At 38.5% G+C, this 21,900-nt stretch overlaps 2 protein-coding genes across 51 annotated transcripts in view; both read right to left on the bottom strand.

Moving 5' to 3' along the window:
• Window positions 1–21,900, bottom strand: part of Ptprd (protein tyrosine phosphatase receptor type D) — a 2,190,171-nt gene that overhangs the window by 1,047,233 nt on the left and 1,121,038 nt on the right. The gene's annotated exons all lie outside the window — the stretch shown is intronic.
• LOC101837211 (60S acidic ribosomal protein P2-like) lies at window positions 18,550–18,947 on the bottom strand. The gene has a single exon (XM_040757294.1). It carries the CDS (start codon window positions 18,930–18,932, stop codon window positions 18,594–18,596), a length of 339 nt encoding a protein of 112 aa, XP_040613228.1. The 5' UTR covers window positions 18,933–18,947; the 3' UTR covers window positions 18,550–18,593.

Below are 21,900 nucleotides of genomic sequence, written 5' to 3'. Positions count from 1 at the left end.
AAATTTTTCTTCCATAACTCACACAGAAAGTTGGAAGAAATTTTTTGAGAATTTACCACTGACCCACTTTGCAGGGCAATGGCTAAATTTAAGGTAACCTTAGCTTTTCTCAGGTCAGGTCATTCCTTCAAAGGGATTAACAAAGGCTCTGTACAAAGTGCTTTACATATATTTGCATTTTCTTGTTTCATCTGTTTTAGCTTTAAAGAATAATTAAATGGAAAACAGAGATATACATGTTAAAGGAAAACATACATTGGGCTTGATTCTTCCTAATCCACAAATTACACCCTTGGTCTATTATCAAGTTTTCTCTTGTTGTATTTAGTCATACCAGTCAGTAATGTGGAGCTCTCCTAAGACTCAAAAACCCATTGGTACACTTTGAAAAGAAACATAGTCTTTTCTCTTTAGTACCTTCAGATTCACATATAACACCAATCAATCTTTCTTGTTGCCATTTTAATTTCAACTCCAAAATAAACACTGTATTTGAAGGCAAAACATCAAATCGAAAATTTCTACTTGAAAATATAATGCCTATAAAAATTGAGTCTGATAAAGGCCAACTTGTGACATTCTCAAGAATCTAATTTGTCAAAAGATATAAACTTTTTTTTCTAATAGGCTCCAAAATGTTATCCACTTACACTTTTGACCCAGACCACTTCAATTAAGAAGAATCACTAGAAAATCTGCCTAACCCAAAGCATTCCTTGTTAAAAAAAATTTCCAGAAGGCTGCATCATGGGGAGGTTTACAGTCTTTCATACTTAAAGTACATTCATGAGAATATTGTCCAAAATTTGCCTTTCACCTGGTCCTTGTAGTGCGGAGGTTCTCAAGCTTCTCAATACTGTGGCTCTTTATATAGTCTCTTAAATTGTTGTGACCTCCAATCATAAACTTATTTACATTGCTACTTTATAACTAAAATTTTACTGCTTTTATGAATATAAATATCTATGTTTTCATATGATCTTAGGAGACCCCTTTGAAAATTGTGGGGTCACAGACCCTGGCCAGAAACCCACCCCTCCATCGGCCTGGGAGCAGGTAGCTGCAAGATAATGTTTACTGAAAACAATTCAGTGCTATAAAGCTCTTGATAGGGCTCAGATAAGGGCTAGCTCACTGAAACACCATGACTTTGATCCCCCCTAAGACTCGATGCTTCTTCCTGCTCCCTGCTGTGTCTCCCCGATTCTGGGGCTGGAGATTAAACCACCAGCCAGGAGGGTGAGAAGTCTGGGAGAGCTGTGAGAGGTATGTGAGAGCTCGCTTGGAGAATTGTATGTAGATGGATGGCAGAAGTCCTTAAATAGGGAAGCGTTTTTTCTTGGGGAGTTCTCCTAAGACTTGGGGAGCATAAAGTTTTCTTAAAGCAACCGACCGGTCTCTGTGTCATCTATCCTGACCACCTTGCTACATTCTCGGGTGCAGGCTGCTCAACAGGTGCGACAATTCCTTGTTAAAAAAATTTCCAGAAGGCTGCATCATGGGGAGGTTTACAGTCTTTCATACTTAATTTTCATGAGAAAATTGTCCAAAATTTGCCTTTCACCTGGTCCTTTTATTGCGGAAGTTCTCAAGCTTCTCAATACTGTGGCTTATTTACATTGTTACTTTATAACTAGAATTTTACTGCTTTTATGAATATAAATATCTGTGTTTTCAAATGATTTTAGGAGACCCCTTTGAAAGACTTGGTAGACACCCAAAGGGGTTACTACCTATAGATTTAGAAATACTATTGTGGAGGCAAAAAGAGGTACTTAAGCCCCTTCTAAGCAATAGGAAACATATACCAGATACAGATATGTCTTAAACAACAGAGTAAGAATTCAAGTTGGTTAGCTCATAATATCAGCAACAAATGACCTTTCATTATGATAGGTGCTAGGATTCAAGATTGAAAATTAATATTTTTGCCGATATTATCTATACTTCTGAGACTATAGATTATCAAACCCAAAATACCTTTTAACCTAGAAGGTCTTTGCTTTTAAAATCATTTTGCTGAAGTTATCAATAAAAGCATTTTATTTTGACCGTCAGTGAACTAAAGTGTAAGTAATGTTTACTGTTTTAACCTCCAATGTTTAATGTTGATTATACATTTGAATAGATACAGAATCACTTAGGAAGCAAACCTCAATGCATTTCTGAGGGAGTTCATAGATTGGCTTAACTACCTTAAAAGCACTTTCATGAAAATGATAGAGGCCCTAAAAGAGGATATTGGAAAATCCCTCAAAGAAATGGAAGAAAAAACAAACCAAAAAATACAAGAATTGGAAGAAAAAACAAACCAAAAAAGGCAGAAAATGGAAGAAGAAATGAAGCAAAAAATGCAAGAATTGGAAGAAAAAACAAAGCAAAAAATGCAAGAATTGGAAGAAGAATCATACCAAAAAAGGCAGGAAATGGAAGAAGAAACAAAGCAAAAAATGCAAGAAATGGTAGAAAAAACAAAGCAAAAAATGAAAAAAATGGAAGAAGAAACAAACCAAAAAAGGCAGGAAATGGAAGAAGAAACAAAGCACAAAATGCGAGAAATGGAACAAAAAACAAACCAAAAAATGCAAGAAATGAAAGAAAGAACAAACCAAAAAATTCATAAAAGGCAACAAACGGATGAACAGATAAACAGAAAATTGCAAGAAGCAATGCAAACACTGCAAGGGTTGAAAACTGAAATAGAGTCATTAAAAAAAACACAATCTGAAGAAAGGCAGAAAATAGAAAAGCTGGACAAACAGACAGGCACTACCAATACAAGCATTACCAACAGAATAGAAGAGATGGAAGAGAGAATCTCAAGTGTTGAAGATACGCTAGGAGAAATGGATTTATCAACCAAAGAAAACCTTAAATCCAACAAATCCTTAACACAAAACATCCAGGAAATATGGGACACCATGAAAAGACCAAACCTAAGAATAATAGGTATAGAAGAAGGAGAAGAAATCCAGCTCAAAGGGGCAGAAGGCATATTCAACAAAATCATAGAAGAAAACTTTCCCAACCTTAAGAAAGACATGCCAATGAAGGTACAAGAAGCCTACAGAACACCAAATAGAGTGGACCACAAAAAAATCCCTCGCCACATAATAATCAAGACCCCAAACATACAGAATAAAGAAAGAATATTAAGAGCAGCTAAGGAAAAAGGTCAAGTAACATATAAAGGCAGACCTATCAGAATTACACCTGATTTCTCCATGGAAACGCTGAAAGCCAGAAGGTCCTGGATAGATATTCCACCTACACTAAGAGACCATGGATGCCAGCCCAGACTACTATACCCGGCAAAGCTCTCAATCACTATAGACGGAGAAAACAAGATATTCCATGACAAAACTAGATTCAAGCAATATGTGTCCACTAACCCAGCCCTACAGAAAATTTTGGAAGGAAAACTCCAACCCAAGGAAGCTAACTACAACCAGAAAAATATAAGCATTAGAGAATCTCTCTCTACCAACAGCCAAAAGAACAAAGGGGTGAAATTCCACACATAATTCCACCAACAACAACCATCGCAAATCGAAGAAGGATGAGCAATCATTGGTCATTAATATCCCTCATTATTAATGGCCTTAACTCACCCATAAAAAGACACAGACTAGCAGATTGGATTCGAAGACAGAATCCTTCCTTCTGCTGCATACAGGAAACACACCTCACCCTTAAAGACAGACATTACCTGAGAATTAAAGGTTGGGAAAAAATTTTTCAATCGAATGGACCCAAGAAACAAGCCGGGGTAGCAATCCTAATATCTAACAAACTAGACTTTAAAATAAAATCAATCAAAAGAGATGAAGGAGGTCATTACATACTCATCACAGGTGAAACCCACCAAGAGGAAGTGTCGATTCTGAACATCTATGCCCCAAATACAAAGGCATCCACATTCGTTAAAAAAACATTATTAGAACTTAAATCTCATCTAAAGCCCCACACAGTTATAGTGGGAGATTTCAACACACCACTCTCACCACTAGACAGGAATACCAAATAGAAACTCAACAAAGAAGCAAAAGGGCTAATAGAAGTAATGACCCAACTGAGATTAACAGATATCTATAGAACATTTCATCCACATAAAAAAGAATATACCTTCTTCTCACCACCACATGGAACCTTCTCAAAAATCGACCACATACTTGGCAACATATCAAACCTCAGCAGCTACAAAAAAATTGGAATAACTCCATGCATCTTATCAGACCACCATGCTTTAAAATTAGAATTCAACAACAACACAAATTGCAGAAAACCTACAAACTCATGGAAATTGAATAATGCTCAACTGCACCATCCCTGGGTCAAAGAGGAAATAAAAAAACAAATTAAAGACTTCCTCGAATTCAATGAGAATGAAGACACAACATACCCAAACCTATGGGACACTTTGAAAGCAGTGCTACGGGGAAGTTCATAGCGCTAAATGCTCACATGAAGAAACAGGAGAACAGTTATACCAGAGAATTAACATCACAGCTGAAAGCTCTAGAACACAAAGAAGCACACTCCCCCAGGAGGAGTAGACGCCAGGAAATAATCAAATTGAGGGCTGAAATCAATAAAGTAGAAACCAGGAAAACAATACAAAGAATCAACGCAACGAAGAGCTGGTTCTTTGAGAAAATCAACAAGATAGACAAACCTTTGTCCAAACTTACCAAACAGCAGAGAGTGAACACGCAAATTAACAAAATCAGAAATGAAAAGGGGGACATAACAACAGACTCTGAGGAAATCCAGAGAATCATTAGGTCATACTTTGAAAACCTGTACTCCACAAAATTCGAAAATTTAAAGGAAATGGATGACTTCCTGGACAGCTATCAATTGCCAAAACTAAATCAAGAACAGATAAGCAACTTAAATAGACCTATAACCCCTATGGAAATAGAAGCTGTCATCAAAAGTCTCCCAACCAAAAAAAGCCCAGGTCCAGATGGCCTCAGTGCAGAATTCTACCAGAAATTCAAAGAACAGCTTATACCAATTCTTCTCAAAGTGTTCCACACAATAGAAGCAGAAGGGTCTTTGCCAAACTCTTTCTATGAGGCTTCAATAACCTTGATCCCCAAGCCACACAAAGATACAACTAAGAAAGAGAACTTCAGACCAATATCCCTCATGAACATTGATGCAAAAATACTCAATAAAATACTGGCAAATCGGATCCAAGAACACATCAAAACAATCATTCACCACGACCAAGTAGGTTTCATCCCAGGAATGCAGGGATGGTTCAACATACGAAAATCCATCAACGTAATCCACCATATAAACAAGCTGAAAAACAAAAATCACATGATCATCTCACTAGATGCTGAAAAAGCCTTTGACAAAATCCAACACCCCTTCATGATAAAGGTCTTGGAGAGATCTGGGATAACAGGGACATACTTAAACATAATAAAAGCTATATACAGTAAACCAACAGCCAACATCAAACTAAATGGACAGAAACTCAACGCAATTCCTCTAAAATCAGGAACAAAACAAGGCTGTCCACTCTCTCCATACCTTTTCAACATGGTACTTGAAGTTCTAGCTATTGCCATACGACAACAAAGGGGGATCAAGGGGATACAAATTGGGAAGGAAGAGGTCAAACTTTCACTGTTTGCAGACGATATGATAGTTTACATCAGTGACCCAAAGAACTCTACCAGGGAACTCTTACAACTGATTAACACCTTCAGCAAAGTGGCAGGCTACAAGATCAACTCAAGAAAATCAGTAGCCCTACTATATACAGATGATAAAAGGGCTGAAAGAGAAATCAGAGAAACATCACCCTTTACAATTGCCACAAACAACATAAAATACCTTGGGGTAACGCTAACCAAACAAGTGAAAGACCTGTATCGTAAGAACTTTGAATCTTTAAAGAAAGAAATTAAAGAAGCCCTCAGAAAATGGAAAGATCTCCCATGCTCTTGGATAGGTAGGATCAACGTAGTAAAAATGGCAATCCTGCCAAAAGCAATCTACAGATTCAATGCAATCCCCATTAAAATCCCAGCACAGTTCTTCACAGACCTTGAAAGAACAATAATCAATTTTGTATGGAAAAACAAAAGACCCAGGATAGCCAAAACAACCCTGTTCAACAAGGCAACGTCCGGAGGCATCACCATCCCTGACCTCAAGCTCTATTATCGAGCTATAGTCCTGAAAACAGCTTGGTATTGGCACAAAAATAGACAGGTAGACCAATGGAATCGAATTGAAAACCCCGATATTAACCCACACACGTACGAACATCTGATCTTTGACAAAGAAGCTAAAAATATACAATGGAATAAAGAAAGCATCTTCAACAAATGGTGCTGGCATAACTGGAGACTGGCATGTAGAAGAATGCAGATCGATCCATGTCTATCGCCATGCACAAAACTTAAGTCCAAATGGATCAAAGACCTCAACATAAATCCAGCCACACTGAACCTCTTAGAAGAGAAAGTGGGTGGTACCCTTGAACAAATTGGTACAGGAGACAGCTTCCTGAACATAACACCAGTAGCACAGGCAGTAAGATCAACAATTAATAAATGGGACCTACTGAAACTGAGAAGTTTCTGTAAGGCAAAGGACACAGTCAGCAAGACAAAAAGGCAGCCCACAGAATGGGAAAAATATTCACTAATCCCACATCGGACAGAGGGTTGATCTCCAAAATTTACAAAGAACTGAAGAAGCAAGTCTCCAAAACAGCAAAGGACCCTATTAAAAAGTGGGCTGCAGAACTAAATAGAGAGTTTTCAATAGAGGAGTCTAAAATGGCTGAGAGGCACTTGAGAAAGTGCTCAACATCCTTAGCCATCCGGGAAATGCAAATCAAAGCAACTCTGAGATACCATCTCACTCCTGTCAGAATGGCTAAAATCAAAAACACCAATGACAATTTATGCTGGAGAGGGTGTGGCGAAAGGGGGACACTCCTCCATTGCTGGTGGGAGTGCCAACTGGTTCAGCCACTTTGGAAAGCAGTATGGAGATTCCTCAGAAAAATGGGAATAAACCTACCACAAGACCCAGCAACTGCACTCTTAGGCATATATCCAAAAGATGCCCATTCATATAACAAAGATGTCTGTTCCACTATGTTCATAGCAGCTTTATTTGTAATAGCCAGAACTTGGAAGCAACCTAGATGTCCCTCACCCGAAGAGTGGATAGAGAAAATGTGGTACATCTACACAATGGAGTACTATTCAGCAGAAAAAATAATGGAATCATGAGATTCGCAGGCAAATGGATGACACTAGAAGAAACCATCCTGAGTGAGGTAACCCAGTCACAAAAAGAGAAACATGGCATGTACTCTCTCATATATGGATTTTAGACATAGATCTGGGGAGTGCCAGCCTACAATCCTATGGCCAGAGAGTCTGGGAAACAGAAACTACATTTAGTGGCTGGTTAAGTACTGAGCTGAACTCAAGAAAGCCAGTATCAGAGAGGGAGGACTGATGATCAAAGGGATTAAGACTGGGCTGGTTTAACCCCCAGAAACAGCTGACTAGACAAAGGTTAACTCTAGAATCCCAGGCATCAGCCTGGGAATCCAGCATGGGACTGATCAAGACCCCCTGAATCTGGGTGTCAGTGAGGAGGCCTAGGTAATCTATTGAGCCTTGGGCAGCAGATCAGTACCCATACCAAGTATACACACGGACTTTGGACTCCCATAGAACAATGTGAGGTGCACTCTCACCCTGAACTCTTGGGAAAGGGTCTAGGCCCTGCCCTATATGAAATGACAGACTATGGACACCCCCATGGAGGGCCTCACCCTCCCTGGGGGAATGAGGGGATAACGGGGGGGGGGGATGCGGGGAGGGCACGGGAGGAGGGGAGGGAAAGGGAGAGGGACCTCGTACTGACTTGTGAAGCAACCTTGTTTCTTATCTAAATTTAAAATGGAAAATAAAAAATATTAATAAAAAAAAAGATAAGAAGATCCATCCTAAATATGGATGTCACCAATATAAGCACTGGGTCTCTGAATTGAGTCAAAAGGGAAAATCAGAAAAAGTGCTAACAACCATTGTTCACTGCAGATGCAAAGCTACAGCTGATTCATGCTATTGCTGCAACGCTCCCCTGATATAATGAACCAGACTCTCAAACTGTGAGTGTGAAGCTGACTTTTTCAGATATTTTGTCAAAGTACCAAGTAACTGATCTGTGCAGAAAATTGGTACAGTGGGAATATTTTATGGTAAACCTAATTATGTAGTTCCTACGTATTTTGAAATTGATTGTGGGAGGAATGTGGTATAGTTTGGAACTTAGTGTAAGAAAAGCTCCAAGTAGAAAACTTGAAGCTCAGCTTCTTGGAATGCTAGTAGTTTGTAAGACCTTAATGCTCCCCAAAAATATGGATAATCATGAAGATCTGTATGGACAAAGGTTCTATTAGAAATTGAAATAAAGACAATAAACATGATATTTTGGCAAAGAAATGAGTTCCTGAGAACTTGAGGCTGAAGTCAGAAGCAATGGATTTATTTGATTTTGAAGTTACTCATGTGATTAATTACACATGGCTACTACTTACTGCTCTCATGTGGGTCTACAGGGAGAGAGACAAATAAGAGAAGTAAAAAGGTGAGAAATAAGTTCTTTGAGGAGGAATTTAAAACTGCAGGCATAGCATGTTCTGAGAAAAGAGTGATTAACAGTTACAAAATCATATTATTAGAAAAAAATCCACTTCGATAGTTTGAATGACAATGTCCCTCATAAACTCAAATGTTTGAATCCTTAGTTATCAGAGAATGGAAAGTTGGGAAAAGATTAGAAGGTCTGGCCTTTTTGGAGGAGGTGTAGCCTTGTTGGAGGAAGTATGACACTGGGAGTAGGCTTAGAGTTTTCAAATGCTCAGGACAGACCCTCCCCTGTCTATTGTCTGCAGATCAGAATGATGGAATCTCTCAGTTATTCTCTAGCACCATGCCTGCCTACGGATTGCCACAATACAGCTAAGATAATAATGGATTAATCCTCTGAAACTGTAAGAAAGTCTCTAATTAGATGCATTCTATGACAAGTTGTGTTCATCACGGTGTCTCATCACAGTGATTTAACTGTAACTAAGACACCTTCTATTCTGTGTTAGGATATAAATTAGGGAATTGCAGCCTATAACTGTGATAGCAATACTTGGAGGTAGAAGTTGCAGGTGTCTATGAGGTTGAATACCAGGCCAGCTAGAGCTACAAAGCACTACATTGTCTCAAGAGACAAACAAGCAAATAGTTTTTAGGTCTTGTTAATTTCCTCATGTGATTTTTGGGGCAAATTGTAAAATAATAAAGTAGAAGATAAAATTCAAATACACAAATAAATGACAACAAAAATAACAAAACAACTACTCGTGGAACTGCTTCTCCAAGGATATCTGTGGAAGTTACACAGTGGATATTGTGTGAAGTTACAATGGTAAAACCTAAGTTCCGTAGGAGTCCCCAAGATGTAGGACAATGAATCCTCTGCCAGGTATAATTATATTCCTAGAGTGGAGTTTGGTGGGCAGGTCAAACTGTGTGAGGTGTAAACCTTATGGAGTCCAGATAATTTTATTAGAATCCCCAAATGCCAAACATGAACGTTCAGACTTTGGTGACTTCCCTGTGGAATTTTCCCTTGCTTTGCAATGGAATCTCCATGTTGTGCTACTATCCCTTCCTCTTAGAATGAGAATGCTTACTCTGCTTCTGACTAAAAGTGTGGAACTGGATTTGTGGCACCCAAGCATGTTCATGGTTAACTGATTGCCTAAGTCCCAAAGGAGGGCATGAGTTCATATTGTGGAGTCTTTTGAAGTTCAATTGAATGCATTTTGTATTGTGAAATAGATGTGAGTTTATGGCTGGGATAGAACTTAAAAGCTTTAACATTGTATGTTTGAATGTCAAGATGACAAGATACAGAAATGTGACTGCTAATACTGATTGTAAACATGACAACATACAGAGTCACCTAGGAGAAAGACCTCAAGACATATATCTGTTAAGAGAAGCTTTTTCTTTGCTAGCCGCTTTGGTTTATCACCCGCCTGGGCTCTGCCGCATTGTAGTCCATCTTCAGCCCATAGGCCACAATGTGTCTGGAACACTTCTCAGCAAAGCAGTCCCTCTCCCTCCTTCCCTCCCTCCCTTCCTCTCTCTCTGTCTCTGTCTCTCTCTGTCTCTGTCTGTCTGTCTGTCTGTCTGTCTCTCTCTCTCTCTCTCTCTCTCTCTCTCTCTCATTGTGGGCTGCCTGGAGATCAAGATGCAAGCTCTCATTTAATGATCAGTACCATAACTGCCTACTAACTGTCATGCTCTTGGCCATGATGGAGATGGGCTCATTCTTTCAATTAGTTTTCTTTATAAGTTGCCTTGGTCATGGCAACAAAGACAGATGTTAAGTAGAAATGAGGTTTTTTTCTTTTAACTTCACCACCATTGAGCTACTTTTAGACAACTCATTGAAATTTCAAGTATCATTCATAATTATTTTCAAGCAAGCTCCTATTTTACAGAGAATTTATCTATTGTTAATATCTATAAATTATTAGATGTAAAATAATTAAGTAACAAAAACAATATTAATATTCTGTTTTTAACAATTAGAACACATTTTATTAAGCATCTCAGTCCAGTTTGAAAACTATTTTACCAACTGGCAATCTAAACAATAGTGGAGAGACTACCTTAAATGCCTTTCCCCAATAATGAGATTGATGACTACGTTATATGCCATCCTAGAGTCTTCATCCAGTGGCTGATGGAAGCAGATCAGCTAAATCACTGAACTGAACTACTGGAACTCAGTTGCAAAGAGGGAGAGTGATGAACAAAGGGGTCTGGATTGGGCTGGTGAAACCCACAGAAACAGCTGACCTGATCAAAGGGGAGGTCATGGACCCAGACTGACAAATGAGATGCCTGCAAGGGACTGATCCAGACCCCCTGAACATGGGTGTCAGTAAGGAGACCTCACCAATCTATGGGACCTCAGGTAGTAGATCAGTATTTATCCCTGGCATACAAATGTACTTGGGGAGCACATTCTACATGGAGGGATGCTCTCTCAGCCTGGACACATGGGGGAGGGCCTAGGCCCTGCCTTGGATGATATGACAGACTTTGGAGGTCCTCCCTGGAAGGCCTCACACCACTGGGGAGCAGAGAAAGCACTGGGTGGGGGATAGGTGGAGTTGGTGGGGATAGGGGGAGGAGGGGAGGCAAAGGGAGCTGAGACTGGCATCTGAAATAAACTTGTTTCTAATTTAAATTTAAAAAGAACAAATCTTAAAAATAATTTTTAAAAACTGAAAACTATTTTAGCTTCAGAAATTTATTCTGTAAATAAAAAAAAATCAAAAAGCTTACAATTGAGACATTTAATCTCAAATGGCATGGCCACAGAGGCTCAGTGTGGGTACTAAGGAAGGAAGTCTAGCGAAAGAGTGGGCACCTCCTCCCAACAGTGGACAATGCAGTCATTTACTACCTGGCTTCCTAGTTTGCATTGCATCCTTGGCCCTTTGCTCCGGTCTCCCTTCCTTACATCAGTTGGGTAACACGGAATCTCATTTCAATACTGGCTCACATCCAGTCTCTGATACAGTTTACTTCTCCATTAAGTGTTTCTACATCAGGGCCCTTTTGTTTTTGTGCTTGACATAGAAAAGAGGGTCTCGTATCATTTTTCAAAAAGTAAAGGAAATCAGATGTTGGACCAGTCGTTGTGGGCACAAAGGTTTTTCTTTGTGTGTTAGAGATCGGCGTATCACTGTTCTCCTTACACTTATTCATGCTCACTCCATTCTGTATCATTAGTTTCCTGGAGAGCTGTGCAGAAGCGCTGCCACCTCAGCTGTGAGGGGTATTCTGATTCTCCCATCACTCCAGCACGGCCAGACTGCAAGCACATATGCAGACCCTGGAGCAGTGTAGGGCAGACTTGGCTGTTAAAACTCCTCTTCTGTGCTTTGGGTCAGAAATTCTGAGGTGTATTTAAACCTTAAGAAGTTTAAGTGCGATGATACCCAACTGCTCATTTCACTCTTCGTTTTGCTTTACCCTGGATTTCACTCATTTAATTTGTCTTCCCAGTCTCCTGTCCCTTGTGTCCCCAAAGAGCCTACACAGAAGCACACGCATTACTCTGTTCTTCAAGTAGGGAGAGAACTAAGACTTTGGATTTGTTGAACCCTAAAAACTGTTTACAACTGATGCTGGCTAACAGTTAATTAATGATTAAGAATTAAATTCTCACCTTCGAATTTGTAAAGGAATCCTAAAATAACTTCATGTAGTTATCTTGGTAACATACAGCTATTTTAATAAATTTTCTCTTTATAAAGATGTTAGTTTTGAGACATCCTTAAGGATGGCATATGTCTGCATTGCTCTGTTCAGATATACTGAATTTCAAAAAACAAAAAGCTCTAAATGAGGAAAGCAGAAGTTGGAATATTTTATGAACATTTAAATATTTAGCAGAGCCATTAATTTTACACAGCACACATGCATACATCTTCATTGGAGCAAGTCTGTGCAGCAGATTTTTTCCAAGCTAGTTCCCAGAGTTGGGGCTTGAAATTCTACCCCAAAGTATACTATGGTTCGTTTAATTGAAATATTTTCTTGTTTTATTTTTTTCTTGAGATAATAATATGACTACATTCATTTCCCCCTTCCTTTTGTTACCCACAAATCTTCCGCTGTATCCCTTCTTAGTCTCCTCAAACTCACACCCTGCCTTTTTATACATCAATTGTTTTTATATACGTGTGTGTGTGTGTGTGTGTGTGTGTGTGTGTGTGTGATCGTGTTTATTTCTAAATATCCTCTGCACAATTCTATTTGTCTGACTATTTTCAGGCCTGACCATCTGGTAGTGGATACCTAATTACACTAAGTACAATTTACAATGTTTGATGGCTGTATCAGAAGAGTTCATGTTGCCACCTTAAACTCCTTTATTTAGATATGAACATCATCTGTTTTATAATTATAACACATGCTAAGGTAATATGATTTAAGATTTCAACATGTGAATTTTGATAGTACGCAATTCAACTTATCCCTGGGGCTTAGACATAAAGGCTATTTTTTATTTAACAGTTCTCAAAAAGATTAATTTTTGAACTATAGTTATTAACTGTGTGTGTGATGCACATGTGTGCACATCCTCTGGAATAGTAGTAGATCCTCTTAACTGATGTGCTGTCTCTCCAGATTCAATAGTTCTTTTAAAATAATATATGAAAACATCATCTTAGGGACCACAGACATAACTAGGAAGAAAAATCAAGGAAAAATTTTTTCTTTCACTTATTATAGAATGCTTAATAGAACACAATACTTCTGACTTTGCTAAGGTCATAATAAACTTTGTAGCTTGCCTATCATAAAAATAATTCATAAGATTATATATTATATGAGTTAATTGTTGTTATTTGGCAATAAAACCTTTATTTACTTCTAAGTTTAGAAATTTGATGAGTGGCTTTATGAAAATTTTTTCATTTTACAATGTGAATTCTAGCTATTATAACTTATTTTAGAAATTAAACATTATCTTTATAGGTCTTCCTTAATTTTTTGAGACAAGGATTTATACTGAAGCCAAGACTAGCTTCAAAACTTAAGGCAATCCTTCTAGCATTCATGCTGATGAAACATAATTTGTATACTACTAGAGAATAAAAGTAATCAACAATATCAACAGCTTCAAACCCTGTGACCTCCAACAGCAAACTACCTGAAAAATTACTGGTAAGATAGTGAAACAAATGTGATTTGAGTAACCAACCACTTTTTATTTAATGCAATTTAGAATCCACACTTGACACTGCTAAAGATGCCAGAAACCTGAAACTAGATAAATAAAACCAACTTTTATTCTGTTATAGAAATATAGCAAAACATTACTTGTAACGATACATCAATATAACCAGAGATCATTGCCTAATTTATGCCCCATTAAAGACACGTCTGGCAAAAGATGTTAGTTAACACAGAGGCATACAATGGGACAATGTGCAGATGGTGAGAGACTTTGCAACTCTCAACCATAGTGGTATGTCTTCATCAAATGCTCGCCTCTAAGCTCAGGGAACTATGTGTATGAGGAAGTGGAAGGTCTGGGTGAGTCAGAGGCAGTAGATTATTCCAAGGAAATGGTGTCTTCTAGACATATTGGAACTGATATACAGAGGAACTCCTAGATACTAAGGCAGCACATACAGACATGCATAGGTTGACACCAGACAAAACCTGCCTTGGAAAGGGGAAGTAGACACAAAGTCTGCTAACCAAGAAGCTATTTGCATTTGATACTTGCTGAGAAAGGGAAAACGTTTTCTCCAATGGAATTTCACTGTGTGTATATTAACCACTTTCCAGGACAGGTGTCCTGAATAAGCATAGTTGGCCAATACAAAAGGATTGAATTTGTGTGTGTGTGTGTGTGTGTGTGTGTGTGTGTGTGTTTTGTTTTGTTTTGGTATTTTTCTACATCATGGGTTTTTGTTCATTTGTTTATTTGTTTGGATTTGTTTTTGAGAGAGAGAGCATAAAATTCAGGTGAGTAGGATTTAGAAGTTGGAGGATGGGAAAGACTGATCAAAATATAGTATATTGTAGGAAGCCCAGCTTAGAGTAAACACTGAAGAAATCAGAGATGTGAAGCACACAGGCCAGCTTCTTTCAAGGGAAGAAAAAATATGACATCTTGTTATTCAAAAGGCTGGAGTGAAAATGTTCAAATAACCTAATGATCCTTTGATACTCTACTGGGAGAAAGCATCCACTAGAATTTCCCCCAAATCCTGAGAAATTTTTAGACCCTTTTCTTGGGCTTTGTCTCTCAGTGAATAAGACTTACCCTTATAAAAGTTATGAAAGAGGCCCATGTACTTTGGACCCTTCATCAATAGGATCCTCTATATGCTTATTATAAATTTGTCCTCTTCACCCTATCCTTGAGGACTATTTCCCAGTCAATAGAACTCATTCTCATAATAAAGCTCGAAACTGATGTTCTTGGGTAGACTACATTTTTTAAAAGAGAAAGGTCAATATTCCATGTTTGTTTCTTCAAACATGTTTGTGGTCGAAGATGTCAGTTATTATCAATAAGATGAATTTAGGTTGGTTTTTTTCAAAAAGAATAATGGTTTCAGAAACATCAGTAGTAGATAATTCTTCTTTAAATACTATTATCCATAAAATTCTGTCTTTAGGTACAGGACCCACTTTCCTGATTGCCACAGGATGCAGATTTGGGGTGTTGGTGGGTCAGCTCTGTTGCTCTCATTCTCTCTGTGCTCCCACAACAGGGGTAGCTTTAGTGTGTTGCTAAGACTGGATGCAGAGACTGTGTTGGTGAGGGTCAGACCTGTCTCTCCCACTCTTATCACCCCAATGCCAGCTCTCTCTCCTGCCACAGGTCCTAATAGATGAGGCAGGAAAGGTATCTTTCACTCACCCATGCCACCACATGGCAGACAAGAGTGAACAGGGTCAGCTCTCCTTCTCTTATGGCCTCAAGGTCCACTCACCTGTGTTCTGTACCATAAGGTCAGCTCTAGATTGCTTCCCAGGTGAATGCAAACCTATGGTGAGTGGTGGTCTTTGGGGAAGTTAGTGCTCCCCTGAAGGGTAGGGCTGGTTCACCTGCTGCAATATCTAGTGAGTAGCAAGGATGGCCATCTCAGAGGCAGTGAAAGGTTGAAGACAGCTTGGTTCCAATGACCCCGGTGCTAACACAAGCCATGGACATCAGCAGACAGCCAGCTGCAGAAGGACCATGGCTGGTCCTCCACAGTAGCTGGAGTTCAGAAGCCACCTGGTAGCAGCACAAGAAAAACAATAGAGCTAGCTCTGGCTGTATGATTAAAGGTGACGAGGATCTGATTGCCTAAGAGCAGGAGAACTGGCCAAGCTCCTTGTTGTAGGCTGCACTGAGTGAGCTAGCCAAGGCAATGCAGGAGAGATTGCCTCGTATTGAAGATGAGAGAAAGCTGGATAACTGATCGACCCAGCTGCCACCTAGGCTCAGAATCAGGACTATGTGTTGCCCCACCCCAAATTCTACCAAATCTACGAACAGTTTTGATATGTGAAAGGGAAGAACCTACAGATCCAAAACAGTAGGGACTGCATGGCACACAACAACAACAAACGGATTTCCAAAAGGATCCCAGGTGAGAGCTCATTATCAGTGGTGTAGGGGAAACCAAAGGGCTGGGGTAGACCAAAGAACACTTGCAAGTAAAGATGAGTGGCCTAAAGGGTAAACTGTGTCTCAACAGGCCACACTACAGCTTCTATGACCACATGATTCTTCTTTGTTGTTTTGTTTGGTTTTCCTTCTTTGTTTTTGTTTTTTTGTTTGTTTTTGGTTAGTGGAGGAGGCAGCAAGGGCAGAGATAAGTGGGATCAGAATGCCCGTTGATCCCACAAAGAATCAATGAAAGTAAAAAGCACAACAACAAAAACAACACAAAACTCTGTCTTTAGGACATTAACTATTTCTTTTATCAAGTCATACAGTATTTACTGAGAATATAGTAAACACCAGTTTTCCCTTGGGAAATTGACACGAATAGATCATCAATATCTAGGTCTTACTTAAAATTATATAGCAAGGGAAAAGTACAATGATCTGTTGACTTTTAGGCATTAGGTCAGAGTACTGGGCATTTCTTAGGGCGTGCTCTGAGTGTCAGGCTCCATAGCAGAGAAGCAAGGAGTCAGGTATAAAAAGAGGCCAAAGTTTAACTGTTATGCAGGCTTGACCTTGGCAGGTATCTGTACCCACAGGAAGCTCTGCCCTGACATGTTCTGCTAAGTTTGACACTGGTGGAAATTACTGTGTTCTTATTCCTTCACCTCAAGCAGACAATGTATATGGTTTTCTTTACTTTGAGGAATAATGAAACATTCAGTGAAGTAAGTCTGCACAGTAAACATGCTAACAAAGAGGCTTTCTGCTGATGCCTGCCTGCTAGTACGATTCCATGTAACTGGAAACAGGTCAGTTCAGTGCCCATGGGGGAGAGACATAGGAGGCTATGAGATAATGAAATGTAAAGAAAACACTGCATAGAGGATAAGAAGTTAGCAGGTAAACTAGTAGATGTGCTGTTATAAACATCAGAAGTAGAGAGAATACCACAACAGGGGGAGTAGAAAATGCTTCAGTATAGCCCAAGGCAAGAGTGCAGGGGAAGGGTGTCAGGGGCAGGAAGGATTCCTATGAGAATCTGGTTCTTCAGTGAAATGTCTGGTCCCTGCTGTCCACCAGAGCAAGTTTCTAGATTCAGGAAGCTCTTTTGGCAGAGTCTAAACATCAGCTTTTATACTGAGATCTGTATCCATGTAGGCCAATGGAACAATATAGAGTTCATGTTGAAAAGAAAAATCTAGTTTTTCAAAATGGATAAATTTGGCATGAATGTTCCCTTTGGATATTTATGTTCATAAAAGGTATCATTACATGTAGTGCTATTAACACCATTCACCATGACAGCAGTCCTTGATGTAATCACAGAATGATGCTATGTAAAGGAATACTGTTATAAGTGACAGTCATTCTGCTAAAGCAACCCATACATGACATTTTAGTATTGCTAGGATATTTTATTCAGCTTGGAATTGTCCTTAACTGTTCCCCAAAATAGGCATTTAGCACATCTCAAGACATAGTTGTTCAACGCAGGCTCACTTCCAGCTAAGCTCCGGAGCATATGTATGCTCTCAGAGTTAGGATTTTGTCATGACACCAAACTCCTATAATTTAATTACAACCACAGTTCCTTTTGCCTTAGCTCATTACAAAGACACATATCTGTTAGTGACAGGTGACTTTTCATCCTGATGCAGCAGCACTGCTGGTGCCTGGGCCCCTGAGATATTCTATTTTGTACTTGAAATTAGTTTCTCTGTTACAGCTTTGAACGTGTGATAAGAAAACAGATACAGTAATTTAGATAAACACCACTAAATGTCTTGACTGAAATACAGCACAAATGAGGGTAAAACAGCTGAAATGATTAAGACTGTCAAGTTATTTGGGGTACTGTTGCAGAATAAAAGAGAGGACAGACCATTATTTATCCACGAATGTGAGTTTAATTAAAGATGTCCTATTAGAGTTTTTTCCAAGCTTATTTGAAACTATAGATCAAACAAAGAATGATGCCCCCGAACAATACTGTGCTGGAAATGCTGTCTTTTAAGGGGCTTTTTAATATTTCAATGCAAAATTTTGTCCTTTCTAGGAGTATGAATATATAATGCATTTTTAAACATAAAGAAATCTAATGATTTAGGTTTGGTAATCCTATTAATGGATGTGATATTTATGGCCTATTATAGCATATATTCTTATTTATTCATGAACATTTTACTCAATCTATAATCTATATACACGTCTATACTTACACATATACAGACATGCATTTATCCTGCTTAAGAACTACTTTTCTTTTTTTTTTTTTTTTTTTTTTTTTTCTTTTCAAGATACATAAAAAGGCTTTTTTGCAGGGGAGCAGGAATTTAATCAAACAAGCCAAATCCCATGTCATCATCTGACTCTTCGGACTCTTCCTTCTTCTCGTCTTTCTTCTCCTCTGCTGCAGCCGGGGCAGAACTAGCAGCAGGATCTGCAGACCCAGGGGCAGCAGAAACAGCCACAACCCCACCAGCAGGCGCACTAGCAAGTTTGCCAACACCCTGGGCGATGACATCCTCAATGTTTTTACCATTCAACTCACTGATTACCTTGTCATCGCCTGCCTCAATGCCTACGCTGTCTAGTATCTTCTTAATGTCTTTGGCGCTGGGAGAGGAGTTGCCCCCAAGGGCAGCAAGCACGTAAGAGGCGATATAGGGCATGTTGGCAGCTGCGGACAGGCCTCAAGCGTGCGACCTTGTAGACGTCCGGCAGCGAAAAGCTACTTTTCTTTTTTTTAAAGTGGCTTGAAATACATACTTCCCCAACTAAGTGACATAAATTCCTCTTCAAAATCTATATCATATGGGACGGGTAAACATAATATACAATAGATTTTCAAACCAGCTCAATTTAAAACATTTTAATACCATTCCTTTTTACATAAGTTTATTATATGTTTTAATAATTCCTTCCAACTCAAATAGCAACAATAAATAAAAAAATCAGTTCAGGGTTTGAAGGGTCAGTTCTCTGTTTCATACTTATAATTCAGTTTGCTACATGTACATTAAATTAAATCATGCATGAGAAAATATATGTTGGGCCATTATGTAGAGATCTAACCATGGTCATGGTTACCTGGAATTCTGTGAAATGAAATAAGGTGCCAAAATATCATTGAGTTTAGAACCCACAGTACCTTTAATGACTTGAAACAGTAGAATGTATCAGACATGATGGCTTGTCTGCCCGAGGCCTGTTTCCCACTTGCTGACTTGCAGCCCTGAGTAAGAATTCTGCTATTACTGTAGAACGTCCATGTGGAAAGGCCACCTGAAAACACTGAGAGGAGCAGGGCCTTGGTTTCTCTGAGCTGCCTCTCTCACTGAAGTACCACATATATCCCACTGAAGCCAAGTTTGGACTATGTAGACTACCAGTATGTAAGTGGTTCCTCGTTGACTCCATGGAATAAATGACAGACTATACAGAACTCTTCTTAAGAAATTGGCCTTCAGGATGGGATAACTGGACAGATGATAAATTAAGTCACTGAGTTTTAAGGTTTTATTAAACAGTAACAAAAAACTGGAATAATGTTGATAGAAGATAGAAGTTACATCTGTACTAATATTTCTTAAAGTAAGTCATTGTTCTATTTTCCTTTATACAAATGTCTGTATAAAACTTAAACTAAGTATCTGTAAGAGCCAACAGGACCAGAAGTACCGTATTCTCATTTTATCTTATAAATTTAACTAAGGAAGACTCCTATCCCCATATTTAATACTTAAATCCATTCCATGGTGAGATACTATGCCCAGAATTACACTTTGGAGTTCACACATACTAATTAAATTAGAATAATTAATTTTTTATGGATATGGTACATTTTCAGCATTAAAGTATAAGATTTAAGTATTAATTAAAATATTTTCTCCCTTGGTATTCTCTGTAAGAGCTTTTATTATCCTTGGTTAAAATGGGATAGGAGTTACATATAAAGAATTAAATAAGAATAATTGCCTTTCCCTCACTCATATGCTCCTGGATGTTGCTTTGAGAAGATCCACAAAGGTCTCTCAATCAATGTTCCACATAGGTTCTTGCACATCTGTGTTTCTTGTTTATAATAACCAAGAAATAGAACCAAACTAAATGTCCATCATCAGATGAATGGAAAAAGAAAATGTGGTGTGAACACACAATTACAATTTCCTTAGCCATGAAGAAGAACAAAATCATATTTGTAAGAAAATGGATCGTACTAGAAAGTACACTAAATAAAATTAGACTAGAGATCAATATCATGTCATATCTCCTGGGAAATCTAGACTTAATTTTAAGTAGGAATAAATATATGTGTCGCGAATAAATGTGAAAACGGGTTGTGATGGTATCTTGGGAAGGAGGGCAATGGGATACATATGCATGACCACAGAAAGAGGGAGTGCCTGTGTGGGAGAGGTCAAGCCTGCAGAAGTGGGTGGAGGGAACAGTGAAGAAAAAAATATGAATAGTTAAAATCACCATAATAAAACCATCAAATATAACCTTACAAAAGTAGCAGAAACCAAGTCTATCCTAGCAATATGTAGTATTCCATATAGGTTATAACACATTGGTCTCAGCCCAGAAAAAATTTCAAATGGGGTGGGGGAATGCTTTTGGAAACCACAAAAGAATTCAGTGAGGTCAGACCATCCATTCCGTGGGCATGAATTCCATAGTGCTTGTTGCAGCCTTGGCATATACTATGGATATTTTAAAGGCAGTAATTTGTGGTGAAGAAGTTCTATCCTCTTCTTTGATCAACAGCACCTCCAGATAATAACATGTCAGTCTTGGGAATGAAGGTTCCATTTCCTAGAACCTGAACTCATTGTTGATAACTAGGCATTTCTCCTTTAATAAATTTGTATGTGAGTGGAGATTATTAGAAAACATCTCTCATGCTCTCTTTCTACATGCAAATTAAAATACTTACATATTATGAAGTCTACTAATATGCAATTTTATGATAGTTGTCTATTATGTTCAATGTAAACCAGCATTTGATATGTACAATGTCAGGTTATATCATGGTAATAGCAGAGTAAATCCAAGTTGATTATACTATTTTGCAACCTTTTTCTCTGTTCTCATATTTGTACATTTTGCAAATGTTTCACTTTCCAATTTTATTATACACATCTTCAAATGTTATTTGAAATAATTTCTGTATCTAAATTAAGTATAAATGTGCAAGGTATGAATAAATACAGAATGAAACTAATATTTGCCATGACAAACTGAAAAGATGTTTCATTTGCACTATTTTCAATTTTAGTTAATACAACCTTCTTGACATTAGGTTTTCAACTGGAAATTCCTCTGGTGGATAAATGAGTCAGTCACACTGGGGCTCTCCAAATCTGCCTATACAGTAATCCCAAAGTCACATGGTAATCTCTTACATATAATACATGCTTTGTCGGCCGGTCCTTTCTGCAAATGGACAACAGTAATGGTTACTGTTACATCTGTTACATATGTCACTCAGTAATACCCCCTTCTTTAGATCTTAAACAGCAGTCTTCCATATCTGCATATTTTCCAAATGGCTAGTGAATCCTTGAGCATGACTCTCTTTTGATGTGTCATACTGGAGCCTTGGAGGCTTGATTAGAGACAGAAAGGTGCAGGTGG

Source organism: Mesocricetus auratus, unplaced genomic scaffold (assembly GCF_017639785.1).
Source record: "Mesocricetus auratus isolate SY011 unplaced genomic scaffold, BCM_Maur_2.0 Super-Scaffold_100014, whole genome shotgun sequence".
Taxonomy (NCBI): domain Eukaryota; kingdom Metazoa; phylum Chordata; class Mammalia; order Rodentia; family Cricetidae; genus Mesocricetus; species Mesocricetus auratus.
Note: the sequence above shows the minus strand (reverse complement) of the source record. Positions and strands in the feature narration are given on the sequence as shown.